Genomic DNA, 13,050 nt, shown 5'->3' with positions numbered 1-13,050 from the left:
AGGTTAAGCACAAGTAATGAGCAAGTCCTTTGATTCTAAATCAGGATTCTTTATTCAAGGAAGAAAAAAAAAATCCACCATTCCAATGTTTTATATGTGATCAGCCCTGATGTCTAGGCAGTATAAGTTTAACAACCAGCTTTCTGAGGGGAAAATGTAAGCACAACATACTTTTAAGTTTAATTTGCATTATTAACATTTCTCCAATACTTTAATTCTTAACAATCATCAAAACAATAAATCAAGCCTCAAAATGTTATAACATTTGCCAGTTTCTCTGAGGTGTGAATGCTCATGCTGAAAATGTAATAATTGGTTCTGTTCAGATGATACATACTGAATTCACCACACCCTTATGTTCAGCCCTTAAACAAAAAACAGCTCCTGAAACAGCTGTGATCAGTCACATTAGGACTTAACAATGATAATTTGGCTGTGACTATCACACCAGAAAAATAAATTGTCCCCTTCTCCCTACCATTCTCTACCATACAAACCTCTTTCCACCTAAATTCCTGTTTTTCTCCTTTCCTACATTCTCTTGCTTCTCCCTTCCTTTTCTACCTATTGCATAAATTGCTGTTTTTCCTTCCCTATTGTCTCCCCTTTTAGGTCCAAGGAGGTTGCTGACTCCCAAGTTAGACATACTACATTATAAGGGCTAAACCTTCCTGGGAAGGAAATCTAGCTACTATCTGTCTTCATCTTCCATAGACTATTGGCATTCCTATTATCCAGTGAGTGGAATATCAGTGTCACTTGCCTTTCTTTAATTCATAAAATGGATAGAGCTTGAGAAGAATCAGGCAGGTTGGATTTAAAGAGTTTGGCAGCCTCCAGCTGGCTCTCTAAGTCACCAAATTCAACAAATCCAAATTCTCTTTTTCATTTGTATCCTGATACCACATAAGGAGTGAAAGAAGGAGGAGGAGGAAAGGAGGAAGGTCCTTTGATCCTTATCCTATTCATATTGCATGCCAATAATGAAAAAAACAAGTACAACTTGACTAACTCCAGACCAACACTCTAATCCACCAAGCCCCCAGCTGCCTCTGTTTTTGTCCCTAACTTTATCATTTTTTATGTTGAACAAGTAACTTAATGTTTCTTATATTTGTTTTCTCATCTATAAAATGAAGTGATGAAACTATTTAATCAATAAGGTCTCCTCTAAATATAAATCCTATGACCTCTAGGAAGTGAGAAGTAACTACTTCTTCAGGCAACTCATTTCATTTTGTTGTTATTCAGTGATTTTCAGTGATATCCCACTCTCCGTGACCCCATTTGGAGTTTTCCTGGCAAAAATACTGAAGTGGTTTGTCATTTTCTTCACCAACTCATTTTATAGCTAAGGCAAATAGAATTAAGTGACTTGGTCCAGGGTCACATAGCTAGTAAGTATCTGAGACCAGATTTAAATTCGGGCTCTTCTGATGCCAGGGCCAATGTTCTATCTATTGAATCATCTCATTGCCCCTTTATATAACTTTAAATTACAGATGAGAGAAGGTCTATATCATTGGAGGGAATATCCATATCAGGAGCACACTAAAATGTAAGTTCTTAACCTGGGATCAGGAAACTTTTTAAAATATGTTTTGATACCTGTATTTTAATATATTTAATTTCCTTTGCAATCTTGTGTATTTTTAAAATATATTTAACAATGCCATGCTGAGATGGCATCCATAAAATGAAATATCAGACCTCCAGAATAGTCCAGGAGATATAAAAATCATGAATCCCTATTTTCTACAAATAAAATTCCTTATCCAACCTTAGGGGAAACAAAAAAAATGCTAAGGTATATTTTTGTTCATCCAATGGAAATCTCTCTCTTCAATTTCTGCCTATTATTTTTAGTTAGTTCTGCTCTTTGGATCAAGCAAAACAACCACAATCCCTTTTCTGCATGATGCTCCTTCAAACACTTGAAGACAGCCATCAGTCTTTTCTTTCTCATCCTAAATATCCCCAACTTTCCACCAACAATTATTCCAGTTATTCCTCAATATCCTAGCAGCCCTTTCTTCTCCCTCTGCTCAGTGACTCCACTGTAAGAGGGAGAAATCAAGAGGAATTTAATTATTCATGATATTTACAAAGTATTGAAGGATAATGGCCCTTTCTCTTTGTAGATCATGATGTTAAGCATAACTGCAAGTTTTCTACTGCCATCCCACATCCTCTTCAAATATGTATAAATGATACCAAGCAGATAGTAAGAGAGAGAGAGAGAGAGAGAGAGAGAGAGAGGAGAGAGAGAGAGAGAGAGAGAGAGAGAGAGAGAGAGAGAGAACATGAGAGAATATAAAGGAAGGAAGGAAGGAAGGAAGGAAGGAAGGAGGAAGGAAGGAAGGAAGGAAGGAAGGAAGGAAGGAAGGAAGAAGGAAGGAAGGAAGGAAGGAAGGAAGGAAGGAAAGGAAGGAAGGAAGGAAGGAAGAGAAGGAAGGAGAAGAAAGAAGGAAGGGAAGGAAGGAAGGAAGGAAGGAAGGAAGGAAGGAAGGAAGGAAGGAAGGAAGGAAGGAAGGAAGAAAGGAAGAAGGAAAGGAAGGAAGGAAGGGAAGAAAGAAGGAAGGAAAAGGAGAAGGAGAGAGGAAAGAAAGGAAGGAAAGGAAGTAGAAGGAAGAGAAAAGAAAATCAAATATGGCAGGCACTGTGCTAAGTGCTTTATAAATATTATTTCATCTGATTCTCACAACAATCCTGAGGGGTAAGTGATATTATTATCCCCACTTTACAGTTTAAGAAACTGAGATAGAAAGTACTTTAGCTCCAGAATCAAAAGACCTGATTCATATATTCCTTCTAAAACTCATTACCTGTGTGATCTTGGGCAAGTACCTTAATTTCCCTGGAGTTCAGTTTCTTCATCTGTAAAATTAGGAGACTGGACTAGATGGCCTTCTAGATCATATAAGTAGTTGGTATTCCCTTCTATTCTCCTTAGAGATGAAAAAGATCAGTTTATATCACCATTGCACTCCTGAAAAGTTACCAAGACACTGCTATGAACACAAATCTAGGCATGAAACTCTCAGAGTGGTGAGAACATCCCAGAGTGGTGAGAATAGATGTGATTTTGGAAAACAGGATATCATAAAAGGGTGAGATAGGGGTTAGCTGGAGGTATATCTAGAAAAACTGCCCTCCACACCCCTTACTCTATTTGTTCCTATTACCATTGGCTAAAAAACTTCCAAATTCCATTGGATTTTTAAAAACCAGTTTCTAGAGTAGGAAACTTAGCCAGAATCTATATGAACCTTAACAGATTCATAGGATAAACATGGTGCAAATTAGGCAAGGCCAGAATCAGCCATGGGGAAAGGGAGTGGGGAAGGGAGAGGGAAACAAAAAAGTCATCCATTTTCTTTCCTTGTCCTACCCTCTACTTTTTAGGTGGTCTGATCCATGGCCATCCCACTCATTTTTCAAAGAATGTCTTTATATTCATATGTTACCCTCCTCATTTTGGCCTCCTCAGAGAGTAACACCACAATCTTCCTTCATTGGATTCTAAATATTTCTAAATGACTAAATAAGAATTCCTTTTGAGCTCTTCCCCCCTCAACACCTCCCCCTAACCCCTCACTAGAGCCTCTCAGAGGGAAATTAAAGCATTCCCATCACCTCTGTTAATTCTAGACTTACCACTGTCTCAAAAACATCTCTATATTTTAAAATCTCCTCTCTAGTCACTCAAATTCCATTTTTTCCATCTGTCTGCTAAGTACAAGAAGTTTATCTAAAATGGCTATTATCATAATAATACTTTTTATTCAGCTGTATCTGACTTTTGGGGACCCCACTTGGAATTTTCTTAGCAAAGATACTGGTATAGTTTGCCATTTCCTTCTCCAGCTCATTTTACTGGCAATTGAGGCAAACAGGGTTAAGTTATTTGCTCGGGGTCACACAGCTAGTAAGTGTCTGAGGCTGGATTTGAACTCACAAAGATGACTCTTCCTGATTCCAGAACCAGCATTTTATCCACTACATCACCTAGCTGCCCCCTATACTAACTCTTACATCTGAAAAATCCAGTTTCATTCAACATTTCTTGAAAACTACTCTGACTTTTCTGTCTTCTTACATTTTCTCTCTCTCATGGCATTCCATAGGCATACTTGCTGCTTACTCAATATGATCTTCCAATCTTTCATCTCTTTACCTTCACTCTAGATATCTCTATATTGTCCAGAATGCTCTACCTCTTAATTTTCCAGAATTCCTTCAAAACTCAGCTCAACTTCTTTCTGTATCTTCTGCATTTTTCCTGGTTGTTCCTTCCCAACCCTCAAGCTATTAATGTCTTTTCCTTTCAGATTATTTCCCATTTCCTCTGTATGTAAAAGATAGTGCTTTCGTTGCCTCTTAAAAAACATGGAGGAGCACCTAGATGGTGCAGTGGATAGAACACCAGCTCTGAAGTCAGGAGGACCCTGAGTTCATATGGTCTCAGACACTTAGTAGTTACTAGCTATGTGACCCCGGGAAAGTCACTTAACCCCAATTGCCTCAGGAAAGAAAGAAAGAAGAGAAAGAAAGAAAGAAGAAAGAAAGAAAGAAAGAAAGAAAGAAAGAAGAAAGAAAGAAAGAAAGAAAGAAAGAAAGGAAAGAAAGAAAGAAAGAAAGAAAGGAAAGAAAGAAAGAAAGAAAGAAAGAAAAGAAAGAAGAGAAAGAAAGAAAGAAAGAGAAAGAAAGAAAGAAAGAAAGAAAGAAAGAAGAAAGAAAAGAAAGAAAGAAAGAAAGAAAAGAGGAGATTTTATGAGATGAGGAAGGAAATGAGGAGGGCCAGTACAAAAGCTTTGAGGCAAGAGATGTACCATATATGAAAAAAAAAAAAAAACAAAACAGAGAAAATGTTGGCAGTCCCTTAGATTACAAGAAAAGAAGTAATAATCAACCAGGTTAAAAAGATAAGATTGAGGACAGATTGAGTAATAGTTTTAAAAGCCATAGGGGAATTTATAATAATAGCTAACATTTACCTGACATTTATATAGGTCTTTGAAGTTTGCAAGCATTTTACATTATGATTATTTCATTTGATCAGTTTACATTTTATCCTGGAGGGAGGGAGAGAAAGGAACCCCAGAGTTTATTTAATAGAGGAATGATATGGTCACATATGTTGGTTCAAGAAAATAACATTTGAAGCTCTGTGGAGGCTGAATTGAAATTGAGAGATATGAAAAGCAGGGTGCCCAATTCAGAAACTACTATAATACTCCAGATAGTGGCTGTATGAGTAGGGAGAAGGGGTCAGATGCACAAGATGTTGTGGAATTAAGAACAGCAAGATATTTCAACTAATGAGATAGTCACAGAGAATGAAAAGTTCAAATAATACTGAGACTGAGAACCCGGAGTCTCAAAGTATAGTAAAAGTCCATTCAGAGACAGATAAATTCAGAAGAGTGTTGGGTTTGGGGAGAAATATAGAATTTAAATATGTCTCACAATGAATCAAGAGCGAAGGAGTAAAGACCTAAGTTCTAATCCTGTCTCAGAGTCTTTTGAGCTGTGTGACCCTGGGCAAATACTTCACCTATCAAAACTTTAGTTTCCTTGTGGGAATAAGAATAGCACTTTTTTCTTAGGGTTATTGTCAGGATCAAATGAGATAATGTCTGTAAAGCACTTTGTAAACCTTAAAATGAATAGATGGATAGTGAAGTGAATAGATGCCCAGGAAGACTCCATCTTCCTGAGTTCAAATCAAGTATCAGATAATTACTAGCTGGATCACTCTGGATAAGTCACTTAACTCTATATGCCTCAGTTTCCTCTCCTGGAAAAGGAGATGGAGAAGAAAATAGCAAACAAGAAAACTCCGAATGGGCTGGAAAAATTAAAAAGAAACAAAATTTAAAATTCTACATAAATGTTAGCTATTATTATTTTGGACATAATAAATTTGAAATGTGTCTGGGACAACTGGTTTGAAATGACCAATAGGCAGATGCTGATGCCAAACTAGAGTTCAGCAGAGAGTAATGAATTGAGTGTATTTGTATGTATATACATATATATATATATATATATATAGAGAGAGAGAGAGAGAGAGACATATATATAGATATAATTTATATATATTTATATTTATATATACACACATCTATAAGTATAAAAATACACAGATCTATACATATACATACATATATGTGTGTACATGTATATATTTATACATATACGCATGTGTGTATATATAAGTATGCATATATGTAGGTAAAAATATATGTGAATATTTGTGTGTGCCTATAAATATGTATGTGAATACACATGCTAATTGTCTAAATAAAGAGATGATCAAGAAACCCAAGGGAGCCAATGAGATCATCAAAAAAGAGGGAAGTAAGCTCAGACAGAGCTTTCTGTTAACCCTCACAAATGAGAGAATGAAATGTCTGATGAGCCAGCAAATGGGTTCGGAAGAAGTTGTCAAATTGGTAGAAAGAAAACCAGGAAAGAGAATTTTCACAAAAACCCAGTGAGGAGAAGATACCCCAGAGGAAATGGTGTGCAACAGTGTTAAATGTGGCAGCGAAGTGAAAAAGAATAGACTCAGAAGAGATGATCAGAATTGGGAATTAAGAGTTCCTTGGTAGCTTTGGAAAGAGCAATTTCAGTTAAGAGATGAGGTTGAAAAACAGATTGCTTAAGAGTGAGATGAGAGAAAGAGTTAACAGCTTTTTCAAGGAATGTAGCAGGAAAAGAGAGAAGAGATATAAAACAATAAATTGAGGGGACAGTATCATCTAGTTTAGGTTTTTTTAAGAATGAGAAGACATGGCATATGTGAAGGAAGCAAGGAAAATATCAGTAGATAAAGAGAGAATAAGGATTGGAGTAGAGAATGGTAAAGAGGATAATCTTCTGAAGAAAATAGGAAACAATGGACTAAAAGGTACATGAAGAGGGGTCATAATCATAGGCTATTATGATCATGTAATCATATCCTGGGGAAAGAAAGAGGTTACCACCATTTTTCAAATCTTCCAGATTTGTAATTTCATTACTGTTCTCATCTTCTCATTCTCTCTGACCCCACACATCCAATCTTGCCATTTCTACATCTATGTCTCTTGCATTTAGTCCCTTCTAACTTCTCAAAGAGATTGTAGAACAATTAAGTAACAGGATCCAAAGAGTAGTCCTTAACATATAGATGCCACACTGAGGGATGTTGGGTATCCCAGAAGCCTTCTTACTCTGAAAGATCCCTCTGCATTTGCAATCTCTTCCTCTGATTGGTTACTTATTCCTGGAACCCAAGCACCAAAATCACTGCTTTATTCTACTCCCACTCTTCTTCTTCTTACCTCCCCCTTCACCTACTCTGAGTTTCCTTTTTTATGTCATATTTCCCCTCTGCTAGAGGGCATAGTGGAAAGAGTCTGAGACTTGAAATCAGAAATATTCATCCTTATGAATTCAAATGTGACCTCAGATACTCACTAGCCGTGTAATCCTGGGGAAGTCATTTAACCAAGTTTACCCTCATTTTCTTCACCTAGAAAATGAGCTGGAGAAAGAAATGCCAAAGCATTCAAGTATCTTTGCCAAGAAAACATCCCAAATGTGGTCACAAAGAGTTGGGTTGTGACTGAAACGATTGTATAACAACAAATTGTCTGTACAATGATTCTGCTATTTTATCCTGTAGGGTAAAAGGGAAACACGGAAGCATTTTAGCAGAGGAATTCTTGAGGGATCTAAAATAACCAAGTAATAGATTATTTAAAATAAGCAATGAAGAAATAAAAGCATCTGTTGTTAACTTTATCATTTTTGGTCAGATCATTCCTGTGTCCAAAAATCATCAATTTCTCTTTCTTGCCTACCAAGCAAAGTCTATGCTCCTTTATCTGGCATACTCATTTACCTGGTGTCACCCTACAACTTTGGACTTATCTCATATTATTCTCATCTATGCTATTCTACACACAAGCCAAACTAAGTCACTTACCTGTGTCCTCAAAGATACATGCATCCTACCATTTATGTACCTTGCTTTACTTGTCAAAAATTAATTCTTTAAAGCCCATTTCAAATATCCATTCCTCCCTGAAGCCTTCCTTGACCACAGCTATCAATAATAGCTTTACCCTTTCAACCTTGCAAATCATTTGTTTTGAATTTGAATTTTTGAAATCCCTGAAAGACATAAATTCTATTCCAGCCTTGCACACTACTAGCCTTGTGTCCCTAGGCAAGTCACTTTACCCTGTTTGCCTCAGTTTCCTCATCTGTAAAATGAGTTGGAGAAGGAAATGGCAAACCACTCCAATATCTCTGCCAAGAAAACCCAAATGCACTCACAAAGAGTTGGATATAACTGAACCACAACAAATATAATATTTTAGTGTTTGTAAAACACTTAATATAATAATGATGACAGTATTTACATAATGCTTTAAGGTTTTTAGATTATAATTCATACATATGTCTTTTTTTTTCTTATAGAAATCCTGTGAAACAGCTACTAACACTATGACCATTTTAGACATGAAGATCACTTTTTTAAGGTCACACAGCTAATGAGGTCTAAGGCAGGATTGGAACTCAGGTTTTCTTGAATCCAATTCTGATGTTTAATCCATTGTTGAGCCAGACTGTAACTCATGATCTTTCCCCCTCTCTCTGCAAACCCACTCCTCTTCCAAGCTTTCCTGTTTCTGTACGGGACTGGCTCCACCAGATTTCCAGATTATGCTCATCTACCCCACCATGGGGCCTTCCATCATCTGTTTTGTTTTTGTTTTTGTTTTTGTCTCAGTGACCTATTCAATCACAAAGATCATGAAGGCAATGACGGTGACTAAATTCTACATTCAATGTTCTGCATTCAGGAGGCACTGAATGATTAAATGCATGAATATCTCCCTGAATTTGTACTTCTCCTACCAGTATCACAGGCTTTGATTCTTTTACATGTTAATGTTCTCCAAGCCTCTTGTCCAAATCAAGCACTTTCCCCAGACATAGAAATCTATATGATAAGAGTCAATTCCTAACACTTTGTAAATCTACTCTAATTGCATAAGAGCACACACACATACACACACACACACACACACACACACACACACACACACACACACACCCATGAGCGCACATACACACCCACGCACGCATATACGTGCCTATGGCTCTAGATCTTATTGTTGGTCTGCTTGTCTCTCGCACCCACATCATTACCCGCATCATGACAGGCTCTGACAACCTGTCACTCCCAAGCAGTGACTAGTACAAAGGTGTTAAAAAAAATGAATTCTCTAAAGAGTCATAAGAGACTGGAGCTTCCAGTCGTTTCATAGTCTAATCGCTTTCTCAGTCTGTTTGGTAGTGAATTCAATTTGAAACATACCCAGGGTGTGGTATTGTCTCTTTCTTGCTGGCACCAGCTTGGGGGAGGGAAACCTGCCACTCCAAAGTCCAGATTCAGTGTTTCTGTTCCTTTAACACTCGGGTTCGGAAAAGAAAAAGGGAGGAAGCATATGAGAAAAAGGTATCAGTTGCCATGGAGACAGCATCTCTGGTATTGGTGCATCCAGTAGGTGGTGGTCACTTATTAGCTGTGGGGCAGACTATGTTCCTGCAAAGACGTTGGCATTGGCTTTGGGAGGAGACAATTGTGACTCTCCTGCCACCTCCCCCAACTTAGAGGCTTCCTGCTCGACCCTGGGACCTCCACAAGACCCTGGGGAGAAGCCCACAGTGCAATGAATAGAAATCAATTCAGTCTTAGAGGGAATAAAAAAGACTATAGGAACATAGAAAAAGAAGGATCACTTAGAATCTGTACAGAAACTGAGGGTATAAAAATTATGTCATAGGATAGACAGAATTCTGTTTTTTATTGGCCCAGTCTTCTTCTATCCTATATAGCCACTTAATGACATCTGCCCCTCAGTTTCTTTTTTTGTTAAATGGGACAGTGATAGTACCTAACTTCCAGGGTTGTTGTGAGAAGAAAATGAGATATTTTTAAAGTGCTTTGCAAATCCTAGGGTGTTATTTAAATGCTAGTTGTTGTTGTGATTCCATAGTCACGCTCCCACCTCCTTCTGGATGCTTCCTTAATCCTCCTGCTTTTCTAGGCCCACTCTCCCAATATTTGGATTTTTTCTGCAAGCTTCCAGATTTGAAACTTGTAGTTTTTTAGCTGATGGGTGCTTCTCTGCCAAGAGAGTTCCATCCAAAGATTGGAAATCAATCAAACACATTCAAGTAGAAAACCCCTCCTATCCCTACAAAATGTCTAAGTAGCTCTGATTTTGGAACTGCTTTGATAAATTCCCACCTCAGCTGTCTTGGGGCATCAGGGACTCAAAGAATCCTAGACCATTGTATCCTACTATGCCCTGAAAATTGTCAGGCTGAAAATTTTCAAATAATAGCATTAGGTGTGGATCTCTTCCCTGAGTCTTCCCTAACCTGGGAGCAATAGTTCTGTTCCCAATGTGTCCGAGTCAATATTATCCTAATTTGGAGTCCTATCCCTATTTGGGGTGTGGCAATCCTGTCCTTGGTATGTCAGAGTTGATGGTCTTTTACTTCAAAGATGTTAGTCATGGCTGTAGTATGAGAGGTTTGTTGGACTACCCTAATGTCCTACCATGATTCTCTGCCTCTCATTTCCTTGGCTATCTCTATTTAAGCTATGAGGTTTTCCTTTTGAACTTTTCCTTAATAAAGGAAATAGAAAAAAGACTATCACTTTCACACTCCTTTAAGTCATCAGTAAAGTCCCTCAGCAATGAACTCTGGCAGGTCTAGGACTCTGGAAAACTGGGATATTAAATGAAAAGGCCAGAAAGATTATCTGAGGATATACCAAAGCTCTAGAATGGAAAGAACATTACAAAAGTTGCTGGAATTCTTTAGACAGTCCTCCCGTACTTCTCCCTATTTACAGGTTCACAGAAACAGATCCTTGATGTTCAGAAATACTAAGAATATCCATTCAGGGTGATCCAATTCTTGGATCATAACCTAGTTCTTCCCTCTCAGCTGCTATACTGACATAAGTGGGTGTATGGAGAATTGGATCTCACTCATCACTGTGGAGTTCCATGGTTCTGTATTTATTTGCTGGGAAAACATGATGGAAAGAGATTTAATGCCACAAGATCAAGATGGCACCATCAGGATGAAGAAAATTTCTTGAGATTCTCTTTGAAATTTCTTCCTGTAGATTCCCTATTCCACAGGATAGTCAGTTACCAGAACAAAAGTAATCCTGAGTTCTACAAGTCTTACCTTAGAAAGAGCTCAATAGAATTTAGCATAATCTTTGTCAGTATGGCATAGTGAAAAGATCATTAATGAATTGCAAAGTTAAAGGATCTTGATTCAAATCCTAGTTTTATATTTTATTTTTATTTTATGACCAAGCTTTCTTCATCTATTAAATGAGTGGGTTGGACTGAAATTTCTAAAAAGTGTTCTAGTTCTTCATCCTATAAACCCATTCATTCTACAGATGAAAAAAGTGCAGACTAGAGCATTAAATGATTTTTTCCTAGGTCACACAGATAGTATCTTGACTGGAATTTGAAGCCAGCTCCAATATTCTTGTCACTCCATTACACTATGTCCTTTGGTTTTCCCCAGAATAATTTTTGATTAAAATTTTTAAGTAGTAGATCCCTGTTGTCTGTGATCAGGAATCATTAACAAAATGCCACATTCATCCCTCCCCTCCCCTTCCTGGGCCTTCATTTATTTTGAATATTAAATGTTACCTCTCTTTCTGCCATACTTTTCTTTCTCTCCAGTTTCTCCTGTCTTTTGCCCTTTCCCCCTCTTTTTTCTTGCAAAGAGATGTCGGGTGCCGTATAGAATCTCTCCTAACAAGTTTCTACAGGGAATCTAGGGCCCAAAGTGAACTTCACCTCTTACTCTTTTCAAGGAGTGTTGGATGTACAGGTAAATTATGTGTTGCCCATATAGATATATAGATATAGATATAGATGTATATACACATGGGATGTCTAAACATATATAAACAGGTGAAACATGAGAGGTTGTCATGGATAGCTAGCTCAGAAATCTTTCCCAATTCTCTTCAAGGAAGACTGATTCTTGCCTTAAAAGTAACAAAAAGTTCTCCTCTGAAAAAGACACTTACTATACTAGAACTATATTCATCTGTTCCCCTAAATATACCTAAAAACACAATTTTAAGCTCAAGACATTCTTCTGGCCAGTATACCTTAAAGAGAAGAGAGTATCCCCAAGTTTATACCCACTAACTTGACTTCCATTTAATGCTACACAAAAGACCATCACAAATACTGAAATAGCCCATTTATCAAATCAGATAAACAGAAATTGATGAAGTACTACAGATTAGAGTATATTATAAAATATATGAGTGAATGAGTTCTTTAGATGAGAGCAAAAGAAGCTCCCATTTAACCAATCTCACCAAAGGAGAAATTCTCAAGTTCTCTACGGAGGCAGGCTGGAAATCGGGAACATGATAAGGCATCAACATCCCTTACATGTTTGCCACTTCTGAAAGCTTTTTTTTTTTTCTTTTTCCTCATTGGAGTCCATCCTGAAGAAAATCTGAAATCATGTGCATCCTCTCAAAAGAATAATGAAGAAGAATGTTTCTCTTCTCCAGAGCTCTCCCACCAATTCCACTCTACAGAGACTTGATGCATTGAGTCATCTCTTCTCATTCTCACCACCAATTAAGAAAGACTTGTGCAAAATATTCCAGGCTTAAAAGCCAGATTACATAGTTGATTTTATTTATCTTGGGACAGTGGGTGCCGCAGGGAGGGAGAAATCTCATCTAAGTTCATGTAACAAGTTGTGGACTAGTTAGTGGGATACACCTCCCAAGGACAAGACTTGAAATTGTAGCCAAGATAGATGAGACTTTGCAAGAACCTTGAAAAAAAAATCAATAGACTACTTTGTCTCTGTGTAGCTCTCTCCTTCCACATTCCGGTCCATAAAAGTAACAAGTAGACTTTTTCATAACAGTTTCTGTTGCTAATTTCACTCCCCCCTATCCTAAAC

General features: G+C 37.5%; 1 protein-coding gene across 2 annotated transcripts in view; it reads right to left on the bottom strand.

Moving 5' to 3' along the window:
- ANGEL1 (angel homolog 1) overlaps window positions 1–12,632 on the bottom strand; it is a 114,772-nt gene extending 102,140 nt beyond the window's left edge. Inside the window, exon 1 of one of the 2 annotated variants that reach the window (XM_074289930.1) lies at window positions 12,446–12,632. In XM_074289930.1, coding sequence (XP_074146031.1) covers window positions 12,446–12,566 — 121 coding nt within the window. In that variant the 5' untranslated portion in view covers window positions 12,567–12,632. The remainder of the gene's footprint in view (window positions 1–12,445) is intronic. The other variant, XM_074289931.1, reaches the window with a different exon arrangement.
- Between the last annotated feature and the right edge of the window lie 418 nt (window positions 12,633–13,050).

This window comes from Sminthopsis crassicaudata, chromosome 2 (assembly GCF_048593235.1).
Source record: "Sminthopsis crassicaudata isolate SCR6 chromosome 2, ASM4859323v1, whole genome shotgun sequence".
Lineage (NCBI taxonomy): Eukaryota > Metazoa > Chordata > Mammalia > Dasyuromorphia > Dasyuridae > Sminthopsis > Sminthopsis crassicaudata.
The sequence above is the reverse complement of the archived record's forward strand: the minus strand, read 5'-3'. Positions and strand labels throughout refer to the sequence as shown.